Below are 12,151 nucleotides of genomic sequence, written 5' to 3'. Positions count from 1 at the left end.
TACAGAAATATATATAGGGAGACAATAAAAGGACCCCATACTTAATAATTGGACCCCAGCAAATGTACGCTAATCCTATCTAGGTAAGGCGTAGTAATTGTATTTCCAATGCATTATTCAGTAAAAATGCATGCATTTCTTGGCAATACTATATTCCCTGAGAATCGGCGGTCATAAACGCTAGGTACTTCCATTTAGTGTGCAGCCCCCTTAGTAAAATTAATAACCACCGTTCCTCATGAACCACTAGCTGGACTTGGTCTGACCACTATTTAGTACCATATCCGAAAAGAGACAAACAGTAGCCTTGCTTAATCCAATTTTAGAACGGATAACACTGAACTTAGAGTTTGCGGGGCAGTGCATGATCAGACATGGTCGGGCCTTTTAGGGCCGGTTCTACTGCGGCGATCGTTTGTCTAACTGCAGCTTTCAACGCTTGATCACTAACGTAAACAAAAACAGCTATGCTCGGCTAGATAGGTTCATTCAGCAAGCTAGCTCCGCAGCGAGGCAGCCATGGCCTTTATATCTCTGTGACTTCATTGTATAAATAGTGATTGCCTCAACGTCGCTGGATACAACGTTGCTCACAACTCAGGGTTGACGCATTGAGCAATATGACGTTGCTTGGATATACCTCCTCGACACATTCCTTGCAAGATGGATTCCGAACCCTCTCCACCCTCGATATCATCAGTCATCAACACTCTCATTCTCTCGTTCATATATCTCCTCTTTTTCAGACCGCTGCTTCGTAATAAGAGTTCGGTTCAAATCATAAGACTTGGTGAACAGGCTGATAATAAACATCAATCCAGAAATGCCACAGCAAAATGCCCACACTATTTTTAAACTATCAGCGTAAGCCTGCTGAAGTTCCTCCTTGACCGGACCATGCATTCCTCTGATAGTTTCCACCGCGCTAGCCGCATCCCCGCTGTACTTATCCGCCAACGATTGCAGGGCAGGATAGTGCAAAAGATTGCTCTTCATCCGATTCTGAAAGATAACACCCCCAATCGCCACACCAATAGACTGCCCAAAGCCTCGGAAAGAAGTAGATGTGGCCACCGCAATGGCGAGGTTCTCAGCATTTGCCGATGCCTGCACTGCCAGTGCGACGGAAGGAAGCACCATTCCGATACCGATGCCAGGCACCATATTTAAGAAGATCCAGGTGGTGGTTCGGGTGTTAGCTTCCAATAGACACAGCAGGCCCGTTCCAATAGTGGATAGACACCATCCGATGCAGACAGCCCAGTAGTACTGACCCGTTCGACTGATGAGAAGGCCAACAATTACTCCGCTCGGAGCGACGGTGAATGTCTCGGGGAAAAGAGCGATTCCGGACATTATAGGCTTGAATCCTTTCACGGCTTCGTAGTAGAGCGGAAGGAAGTATAGACAGCACCAGACAAGCAGACCGACTACAGCATAACCAGCGAATGATATGAGGGCCGTTCGGCTGTGAAAGATTGCTGGTGGGATCATTGGATATCGCGGAACTCGCCATTCATATATCGCGAAAATGCAGAGTCCGACTGACCCGATAATCAATGGGGCCAATGTGTGCCATGAGTCCCAAGGGTATAGTACACCTCCCCAAGTCAACGGTATCAAGAATGAAGCAGAGCTTGGGATAAAAAGGGCAATTCCAGCGAAGTCAATCTTTCGCACTTGAGTAGCAAAAGTCTCGTTTCTCACCCGCAGGTTGGAAGACCAAGCAACCAAGATCGCCCCAATTCCAATAAACGGGAAATTAATGTAGAAAATCCAGCGCTAGAGGTAGATTGTTATCAAAACTGTCGTCAGGAAGAAAGAAAACTTCATGCATACCCATGTGACTTTCTCTGCAAAGCAACCTCCAATGACAGGCCCTACCACTGTTCCCAAACTCCAGATCGCACTCAGCATCCCAAAGTATTTCGCTCTTTCACTAAGAGGCACGATGTCCGCGATGAGGATAGCAGTGAGGACGATGATACCACCGCCTCCAATTCCCTGTAGAGACCGACCGATGAGCATGTGGGTGAAGTTATTGGCGGCTCCGGCCACAATTGTTCCAATTGTAAACCATGCGATCGCGACAAGCACGAATATTTTCCGACCGAACAAGTCTGATAATGATGAGAATACTGGCTGAAATACTACGTTGGTGTTAGTTCTTTACGTTCTCGTTTCAGTTGGCTCTTGACGTACCGGCAGAGCACAGTGTGAATGATGTTCCTGTCCAGAAGGCTTCGATCGTGGTTCCTCCCAGCTCGTGAGACATTATCTGAATTAACTTCAGGTCAGCGATGAAATATTCTTGGTGAGAAACGGATTGAACGGGATACCGGCAAAGCAACCGAAATAGACGTCCCATCCAGCGCTGCCATCAAGCTCAGGCTGGCCATTGCCAGAAGCGTCAATGTATCCTGTTTCGAAATCGAGAACTTGGATTCACTCCCTATATCTTCCTCATTGACAATTCCATTTTCGTTGTCGCTCTTGTAGCAGTGTCGTGACTTTGGCGTCTCCATTTTGTTGACTTCACGATATAGGAAATCAGATCGTGGGCGCGTCGACTACTTTGGGGAACCCCTTTGTGAATATTATGATTTTAAGCTTTCTTCTCCGGCAAACTTTCTCAGCTTTTGATTTAGCGCCTGCTTACTTCGTAGATCGGGGCATAATTTTGTAAATAGATCTGCAGAGTCCCTTGCTCGGGCACGATGTGATTCGAAGTAAGCCACTTTTCAAGTAAGGGGTTTTCCGTAGACTATCCAGTTTCAACCAAAACAAGTGACTTGAAGGTGCAGTCGAAGGGTTTCGACCACAGAATTTGAAAAAGCACTGCTGATATTTGGCGTCATCAAACCTAACAAACACTTGATTGCCTTAGAGATAGTCAACCAAGTTCACCGGAAGTTGCGTCAAACATTAACTCAGCTACCTTGTTTCGTGGCGGCTAGGGAACACATTCCTTTTCCCTAGGACCCTAGGCTGTCTTAGTGAATGTTTGACATCTCACATTTTATCTATTTGTGTTAAATGCTAATTTATTCTGAAATCCCTACTTCTTTTCTCGACATCAAATGTATGAACACCCCCTATTTCTTAGAGCTTCCCCTTTTGCGTAAACTTTTCCGTACCCATCAGTGTTCACTTATTGCAATGGGCGCCTCTCACCCTATGCTCACCTTGAGTAAGGTACTGGGCGATATGAGGGCCTTGGGTGATCGAATCGACTGGATTCGCCTATGGTTCACTGGCGGAATACCCATCCTTGCCGTGATAATCGGCAGTCTGTGGGTACCTTTGCAGTCTTGCACGGCAATTTTTGCTTCCATTTACGCGACGGTCTCTGGGATTAGTGTCACTGCAGGTAAACTGAACTCTTCACTTCCATCTTGGGTCTTCGTTTAACGGACATGATAGGGTATCATCGCCTGTGGGCACACCGGGCCTATTCCGCAGGGACGTTTCTGAAAATCTTCCTAGCAATTGCAGGCGCCAGTGCAGGACAAGCCTCGATTAGGACGTGGTGCAGGGACCATCGAGCACACCATCGCTATACAGATACCGATAAAGATCCATACTCTGCCCATAAAGGACTTTTCTATTCCCATTATGGATGGGTTGTGATTAGACGGAAACCGGAGCAAACAGGCCGAGTGGACATTCAAGATCTCTCAAACGATCCGATCGTCATGTGGCAGCGTGAAAAATACGTCACGCTACTCTTTCTGACAGCATATATATTCCCGACGGTATTCTGCGGGCTCATGTATGATGACTTCGCCGGAGGATTCATATGGGCCAGCTGCATCAGACTGTTCCTAATCCAACAGGCAACCTTCTGTGTTAATTCCCTCGCTCACTGGGTTGGAGACCAGCCTTTTGCGAGTAAGCTCTCGCCGAGAAACTGCTGGTTCGTTGCGCTTATCACTTGGGGAGAGGGATATCACAATTTCCACCATGAGTTTCCTGTCGACTACCGCAATGGAATAAGATGGTTCCAGTGGGACCCGACGAAGTGGTTTATCTGGCTCTGTGAGAAGGTCAACCTCGCCTGGGACCTGAAACGGTTTCCAGAAAATGAGATTCTTAAGGGTCAATTCCAGCAGATTGAACGCCAGCTGGAACTCCAGCGTCAAGAGATTTCCTGGGGGACTCCGGTGGATCAGCTGCCGGCTTGGAGCTTTGGAGAGTATACTGAAAATGTCAAGAATGGTCGTTGCTTGCTTGTTGTTGATGGTGTTGTTCATAATGTTGAAGAGTTTGTGGGCGATCATCCTGGTGGAGAGAAGTATTTGCTTGAACATATTGGTAAAGATGCTACGAAGTTGTTCCATGGTGGTGGGATCCATGCTCATTCAAACGCGGCTGAGAATCTGCTCTCGACGATGCGAATCGCGAGGATAGTCGATTCTGATTATCGTCGAAGCTAGATCATGTCGTCAGTCTCCTCTGGTACGAGATGAACAAAGTTAATGGAATGTATCTGGCCTCCGGGGTAGGATCGCGGGACGGACTAGATAGCGAGAGATTATGCTTCTTATGCTGAAGGGGTTATTGCCGTGTAACCTCACAGTAGTTCGGGGAACCGATGTTCTTGTGCAATAAGGCTGGTGAAATAAGGTTGGTGAGATCAGGAACAAAGCCCCTACCTCAGAAATAATTCCAGCTCCATGTATACGATGTATCAAGTTTGATTGAAAATCTACTTGTACTGTGTCTGCTTGGAAGCCTCCCAGGGAGCTATCGAGCACCCTCTCCCGGCAATCGGTTATGAACTCTCTCTCTTTAGTGCTAGATGATGTATAGGCGGGTGGGAAGTCGTAGAGTGGAACTAAAGTCTCAGTTGGTGGGGAGACACTTTGCTTTGCGTATTTATGTTCAAAGATAAAGAAGACTTCAGTGGTTTCTGTCATTGCAAACCTTCATGCTAATGCTCTAATGGCTTGTACAGCCCACTGGACCTTGCAGCGAATAACGGAAGCGAGAATCGACGATGCAGATCCCATGCCTCTTTCCTTGGTTCCTGGGTGAGATAAGGCTCCTGGAGCACGCAATAACCGCGGTTCATGCCTACATCTGAGTAATTCTCGAAAATGCTTTTAATGCTTGCATCTAAATCTATACAAAAGAAACAAATAAGGGCCCATTGTCCTCCATGAAAGATCAAAAAGCAGTTTCGCAAGTGTTCTTTTCGAGAATTGGTCTCCGGCTCTTCAATTTCTGGAGGTTGATCATGTGGAAATTTGGTCTCAACCGACATCGTCTCCAGTCCGTCCAGATCCACTTGGTGGTGGAATATACTATAACGTAGCGATTTGCTTGAACGTTGCGCAGTTGACCGTTTTCCTGTTGTTAGCATCCTTTCAAGATTGCCCAAAAGTAAGCATGGCATACCTCCAGTGCGATTGCCCATGATTTCCAAACTTTGTCCATAATGGCAATAATCAGTAAGGGTAATTCCATTGCCCAGACATAGTAAGCCTGGAGGGTCCAGACCCCGTGGACAACGCCGACGAAGCCTTCAGTCGTTCGTCCAACGAACCACCAATACCATCACGCCACACCCACTTAGATTATAAAAAGGATGAACAGGCTAGCAAGATGGGCGAGGGGCAAGCAGAACGAGTCGCTGAGTGTGACTACAATCGTTGCCAAGGTTGAAGAAATGGCGAACAGTGGATACAGGAAGGGTAACAGTCACGGTGCGGTTGGAAGACGGGTTGCTGAAAGCCGACTCGTAGATACTGTAACTTGGTCAGCTCAAGCCATACACTGTACGAAAAGATAACGCACACCACTTGGAGTGATGAGGGTGTTGGGGAGTAAGTCAAAAGACAATCTGGCTCCATGTCGGGGCCTTTTTGCTCCAGAAAAGACCCACAAGTACTACAAAAGAAAGACACAGCGAAGCACAAAGAACTACGTCTGCCTTGACATGTGACCAGTTTGCTTGAAAATAAAATAGCAGATAGATCTGGACAATGCTCATAAGCAGAAGCAAAGTCATCAAGCAGTGCTCTGTGATAAACAAAGATATCATCTTCACGGATGGTTACAGACCAGCATCTTGATCCCGCGAGGTCATTAAGAGCACTTATATACTAGAGTAAGAGCAAGGTCCATAATTGGAGCAAAATAATCCCAAAGGCAATTCATCCAATGGCCAGAGTCATAAACTTGGCTCTGTAGGACCCGGTTCCTAGGAGCAAGATTAGACTGAAGAAGCAACTGGTATTGGAGGAATACAGGGATCGGTTCTTGGAGAAACCAGACATTAGAGCTTGACGGCTCTATACGTGGCACATAGCCCGCTGTATCACTAGGAAATCCTCACTTCGATATCATTCCTCGCTTCGATATCATTCCTCACTTCGATATCATTTCTCTCTAAACTTTTTTCAGAAATTCTTTACTTTCTCTGCTACTAGGGATTTCTCACTTTCCTTTCACCCACTACACCTTAAGAAGACTATTTCTTCCACCTCCAGTTCTTCCTTTTCCAACATTCTTGTCCTTACTTTCCTCTTTCTTCAACAAGCCTTGCCTCCCCCACCTGCCTTCCCTATCTTTTGTCTAACCTTTCAATCATAGCACCTAAGCGAAAGATTGCACCCGCTGTCCCTAGCCCTTCAAAGGGTAAGGGCAAGGCGACGGTTCCCCCTCCAAGGGGGCGAAGGCCAAGGTTACTAAGAAACCTAGACCCAATGTGCCTAAAGTTCAATTCAACCCAGGTGCCGTCTCCCGCGCCTATACGTTTGGTGTGAAACGAGTCACGGCTTCAAAGCTAGAGCTAGAACACGCCGATGGACTCTACAGCTCTAACAATATCCTTAAAATAGCGGATTCCCTCATCGCCTATTACACTAACGCGGAAGCTGATCTGGCTGCGCACTACCCGATCGCCCTGTGGGATGCTGCACCTCCCCGGCCCGTCATGGATGCCAACAATTTCGAGGCAGAGATAGCCAAGTCCGGCGTGTGGAACGGCCCGTTGTTTGACAACCATGGAGAGTGGATCTCCCCGCCTTTCCTGGTTCGATTGCCGGGCCCCTACCTCTACGAAGTCGTCTAGCGAGGCTAGCTTTGGCCCCCCGACTTCACCACCGAGGGTGGTATCTAGCAGAAGCGTTTGCCCTCCGGCGGATACGTCGTTGGGTATGTCTAGGGAATCCATTAGGTTGCAGTTTAGCGCAACGGTCATATCTTGGCGGGCGACAAGTAGTTCGCCTACTTCTAGGCCGCTACCACGCCCGGACAAGGCGATTGGCACTTCGGCTCCGTCGTCGCCTCCGCCGATATGCTACGCGATGCTCACGTCGTCAAGGTTGACCCTAAAGGATTTTTCTTTCATCACAGATTTCTGCAACATGGTCATGATGTTTCGGGACGATCTACCTGTCTAGATAGTTCAGCCTGGCAACTGTCGGGCTTGCAAAACCGGCCGGTGAAGGAGGCCCTGCCGTATTCTCGCAACGAGTGGAAGAACATGGACAAGCACCGGCCGATTACATTACGACTTGGACCGAGTAACTTTTGGGTTCTCCGGGAGGAGGCTATTTAACATGAAGGATAGCGTTGCGGTAAACCAACGCTGACGTGTCGACACCTGTACATTGTCGATCCTCTGGGTTTGCGAGGGATCAGTGCATGTTTCCTAGAGACTCCGTGACATTAGGTCAATATTAGCCCTATTAGGTGTGATTTCTCTCTCTTCCTTTACCGCTTTAATCTTATCCCGTATAAAGAACTGTTATACTTATTCCTCTTTAATGTTAACCATCGAGGTATAAGGAAATGTTATTTAGTTCCCAGATAGTTATTATATTTAGTCTTTCCCGATGGTAATAATAGATATCTCGAGCGGTATTAAATAGTCGTTCAACGCTAGCACTAGTCGTTGGGACTAAAAGCTTATACTAAGCGTTGGTCTTGAGAGTAGGTGTAGGGAAGCGATAAGTATTATCCCTCTAAAATAAAAAAGGTATTATATCTGTCATAGCTAGCTAATATTTAGTATTATATATACTTGAGTGATTAAGGAATCGGATATATACCACTATCTTACAGATATAGATAATTTCCTAGGCCTCCTGGTATCGAAGAAGTATTCAAGGTGTTGGTAGGAGGCTGCAGACTAAGTTAGTCCAGAATCAACTTTCCAGCCTTGTCCACAAATATTTGCATCAACGACAGTTACCTTATTAGTATAGGCGGTAGTAGAAGAAGCAGCGGACACCAAACCAAACTAAACCACGCAAGCTGACGAGTCAAGCCAAGCCAACGTTGAAACAATGGCGCAGAAATCAAGGGACCGCCTAGAGTAGAACAGAATATAATAGAATGGAACCATTGACACCGTTTGTGATTGTATGATAGGATAGATAAAGTGCGTAGTGGATACAGACGCAGATGTAGGCATCAAACAACAAAGATACAATAGTAGCCGGAGCAGCCTTAGCAGCAAAGGTGGCAGTCAGAGTAAAAATATAGAAGCAAGGAGGTATTAACCTTGGAAAAAGGAATAGAGGAATAGGAATCGGAAATAGGAATAAAGAATAAAAGTAGAAAGAATAACCCTTTTTGGTTGTTGGGTTGTTTGTTGCATCACATCGTAAGGAATAAAAGAACGCCGCCACCATCCCAAACAATAACAATATCAGATAGCCGACCCGGAGAAGGAAAGTAGAACAAGCAAAACAAGACAAGACAAAACAATAGACAAGATACCAGACCGGATCAACCAGACCATCCAGACCAAACCAGAAGCCACAAGAGCCACACCCAAACCTAGCGAATCCAACAAGGGGGAAAAAGCAAAAGGCCATATCCATATCCATATAGACAAAACAAAACATACAAGAGTACAGCCGCGGTTCAAGTACATGGAGCTGCAGTAACATAAACGGCGTTTTCCTCCCAAACCCATCGGAAAAACCGGACAAAAGCGGAAAACAGAATCAGAACAGGATAGAGTAGAGTAGAACAAAAGCGTAAAGGGTCTATCTCCAAAAGAAAAGCAGAAGGAAACGCAAATTCAGCAAAGGGTAATTCGAAAAGACAAATACCACCCCGACTCCCGGGCTCCATGGCCATGAGCAACACCAAAGACACTAGCAAAGAGATCAAAGATCAAATTAGATTTGCGGCTGGGCCGGCGCGGTGGTCGTCCATGTCGACAGGGGTTGTGTAGCAGCGTAGTGAGGGTGGTTGACTGGCGTGGCTGCACTGACATAATACTGGGAGCGATCCGCAGCGTAGTAAGGATGAATGGGATTCGAGTCGCGTCTTGGGACTGAAGGATCGAGGCCTGGGACGCCGCGTGGCTCGAGGGGATGTGGGTTTTCGAGATGACCGGAGAGACTGAAGCTACCGCGGGAGAAGGTTGCTGGGGTTGAAGGGTCCATTGGGGAGGTGGCATCTGTGGCGACGCTGCGGGAGGAAATAGAAGAGTTGCGGTATGCGGAGGGGCTGTGGTCTGAGGTTGATCTGTTGCGGTCGCTGAGCGAGCTCGGAATAGCGGTATTGATGCCACCCGGGATGGAGGAGGAGAGAGCGCTGTGGCTGCTCATCGAGTCCATGCTGCCGCCGTAGGGCCCGGCGCGGAAGGCGTGATAGTCGTCGACCTTGGGCATGGCGGTCGGCCCTGGAGCGGGTAAGTATGGGTTTGGTGCTGGTTGCCCTGGCATGGAGCCACCCATGGAATATCCGGGGATCGGGCCTGGAGCAGCTTGTGGTGGGTGTGTCGCGGCGTATTGGGCGTGCATGTAGAAGTCTGTGGACGGAGCGGGCATGGCGTAGCTGGGCGGGGCCATCATCTGTGGGCGATATCCATACAGTGCCGCGTGGGAGGGATCGTGAGCGCTTTCCAAGGCACCGGTCTCCAAGTCGTCAATCGGGGCGCGGAAGCTCTGTTTCTGGGTGAGTTCGACGCGGGGACGGATGTATCGCAGGGATTCCACCATCGAGGGTGGGTTGAGGATACCGCGCATAACGTCCTCGACACTGTAGTAGGAGACCAGATGGTGGGTCACACCCATGACGGTTACGCTCATTGTCTTCTTCACCAAGCCCGAGTCCTTAAAGCCGTACGAATCGACCAGTGACCCGACCAATGCCCGTTCAACCTCGGACTGGTGGGGACGGTCTGCGAACTGGCCGGAGGTAGAGGAAGTCGGGGAATAGCCTTGACCGCCGTTGCTGTCGTGTCGCGGATAGGGCTCCCCAGGGCGGGCGGGCATAGGTCGTCGAGTAGCCTTCTTCATTGCGCGCTTCTTCTCCCCAGGTGGGAAGGGCTTGTCCAGTTCCCGATAGACGAGGAAGTTACCCAGAATGCGACTGGGACTCCAGGTGACGCCATCAGTCCAGCGTTTGATTCCAGATGCGTTCTCCTCATAGATGAAGACACTCCCACTGCGCACAAGGTGGCTCCGTTCCCGATCGTGTGGGCGACGTGGGACATGATGCAGGACACCGGTCAAACACGCCTCAAAAAGGATCAGAGCATCTTGAGTGGTTGCGACATAGCCGGTGAAAGTGGGCTCCAACACGGCAGTGCCGTTCACCATGATGAGAGAGTGTGAATAACAAGAAGTGACCTCCCCCGGGAGTTTTAAAAAAGGAAAAAAGAATTAAGCTAAGAGATCGACCAGGGTATGGAGAAGGAGGAGGTTTTGAGTTGGGACCCCTCAGTTGGAGAATTGCCAGGGATCGACGGGCACGGGCCCCAGTCAGCACAGGTTGCACCGATCTGATGATTAAGCTACCACGGTTCCAGGGTATTTGCCCAGGTGACAGTATCATAGAAGAAAAGAAGATTAGACGGGATGGAATAGGAGTAGAATACTAGAATATTAGAGTAGAATATTATTAACGAATCTTAGAATTAGCTCACTAGACAGGGGTAATCTACTGTATAACTAGTCTACTTCCAGCGCAGGCGGAATTCGGGGGAGCGGAGAAATACGGAGTGGAAAATAACCTCCGTATAATATTAATTAAAAGAATAAAGAATTAAAGAATTAAAGAATTAAAGAATTACAGAATTAAGTAATAAAAGATTAAAAGATTTAAAGAATAAAAGAAAAGATTAACGGAATAAAGATAGAATTGAGTATAATTAATGGCTTAATGGCCTAGATGAAGTGCTAGCGTAATTGAAATGGAATCGGCGGGTGGAGCCATGGTTGACCTTCGGAGGTTCCTTGGTTCCGGTACAGTCACGTAGTTTCGGCCACACGAACAACGGACAATATACTGAAGTCTACCCTGCATATTCAGTATGGGTGAGAGCACTAACTAGCATACTGGTACAGTGTATACTGACTGTGAGTACTCAAAGTACTCTGTTCTCTGACTTCGTACTCTGACTCCCTACTCTGAGGTCTTATTGGTCCACTGATCCCCCCGTTGTTTCCCCAATACCGAACTATTGAAATCTATCTCCACTGGGTCCAACGGCATACGATCCTCTATACACGGTGGGCCTCGTGTCCGGTGAGATTTCCCACACTCCCCGTAGAGATGAGATCTCAATCTCAATCTCAGTACCGATAAACATGCCTCACTGCCTCTCCAATCAGCTCCAATGGATGTATGGTACCGGTTGGGGAATACCACGCGCTGTAAGGTTAGGTTTCAGGGTGGGAGAGTTTTCGGTAACTTCAAGAATTTACGTTACAAAGGGGAAGAGGGTCCCGTACCTCTCCCAATATTGTAATGGGAAAGGTTCGCGGGAGATCCCCAGCAGATCCAGCAGAGCTTACATGAGTTAGGAAAGCGGTACTTTCACAATTACCTTTACCACTTGTATCTTTCCACACATGTGGCCATGCACCCCAGCCGTGAAGGATTCAGGGATCGGCACTCGTTTGAGATAGACGGGCTATCATTGGTGTACCTGTGAATGAAATCATTGAGGAATATAGCGGAGGACTGTCCTCCGAGTTTCAAGCCGATTAGCAGGTCCCAGAGGCTTGGGCGAACAGGAGGCGATCGCAGTTGGCGCACGCTTGTTGAAACTCAATTGGCGCGAATGACAGATGTCATAAGAAAGTATCATAGTATCATATGTATATGACGCATGTGACGTATCCAATGTTATAATCACCGAGACCACATTTAGGCAAGTAAGAAGGAAAAGAAAGAA

General features: G+C 47.9%; 4 protein-coding genes across 4 annotated transcripts; 2 read left to right on the top strand and 2 right to left on the bottom strand.

Annotated features, from left to right (window-relative positions):
• Positions 1-696: 696 nt before the first annotated feature.
• Positions 697-2,525, bottom strand: PENARI_c014G09749 (uncharacterized protein; the record flags this gene model as incomplete). Its single annotated transcript, XM_022633599.1, has 4 exons — positions 697-1,782; positions 1,840-2,150; positions 2,203-2,278; positions 2,340-2,525. The coding sequence occupies 4 exons, from the start codon at positions 2,523-2,525 to the stop codon at positions 697-699; spliced, it is 1,659 nt and encodes a 552-aa protein (XP_022486575.1).
• Positions 2,526-3,695: 1,170 nt separating this feature from the next.
• Positions 3,696-4,436, top strand: PENARI_c014G02086 (acyl-CoA desaturase; the record flags this gene model as incomplete). The annotated part of the gene is made up of 1 exon (XM_022633432.1): positions 3,696-4,436. The coding sequence occupies one exon, from the start codon at positions 3,696-3,698 to the stop codon at positions 4,434-4,436; it is 741 nt and encodes a 246-aa protein (XP_022486593.1).
• Positions 4,437-5,440: 1,004 nt separating this feature from the next.
• Positions 5,441-7,567, top strand: PENARI_c014G11759 (uncharacterized protein; the record flags this gene model as incomplete). The annotated part of the gene is made up of 4 exons (XM_022633638.1): positions 5,441-5,459; positions 6,598-6,642; positions 6,738-7,039; positions 7,244-7,567. 4 exons carry the CDS (start codon positions 5,441-5,443, stop codon positions 7,565-7,567), a joined length of 690 nt encoding a protein of 229 aa, XP_022486712.1.
• A 1,573-nt stretch (positions 7,568-9,140) lies between these two features.
• PENARI_c014G10225 (camp independent regulatory protein) lies at positions 9,141-10,571 on the bottom strand (the record flags this gene model as incomplete). The annotated part of the gene is made up of 1 exon (XM_022633605.1): positions 9,141-10,571. One exon carries the CDS (start codon positions 10,569-10,571, stop codon positions 9,141-9,143), a length of 1,431 nt encoding a protein of 476 aa, XP_022486510.1.
• Between the last annotated feature and the right edge of the window lie 1,580 nt (positions 10,572-12,151).

The sequence above is a fragment of the Penicillium arizonense genome, assembly GCF_001773325.1.
Source record: "Penicillium arizonense strain CBS 141311 chromosome Unknown PENARI_contig014, whole genome shotgun sequence".
NCBI classification, from domain to species: Eukaryota; Fungi; Ascomycota; class Eurotiomycetes; order Eurotiales; family Aspergillaceae; genus Penicillium; species Penicillium arizonense.
This window is presented reverse-complemented; position numbering and strand designations above follow the sequence as displayed.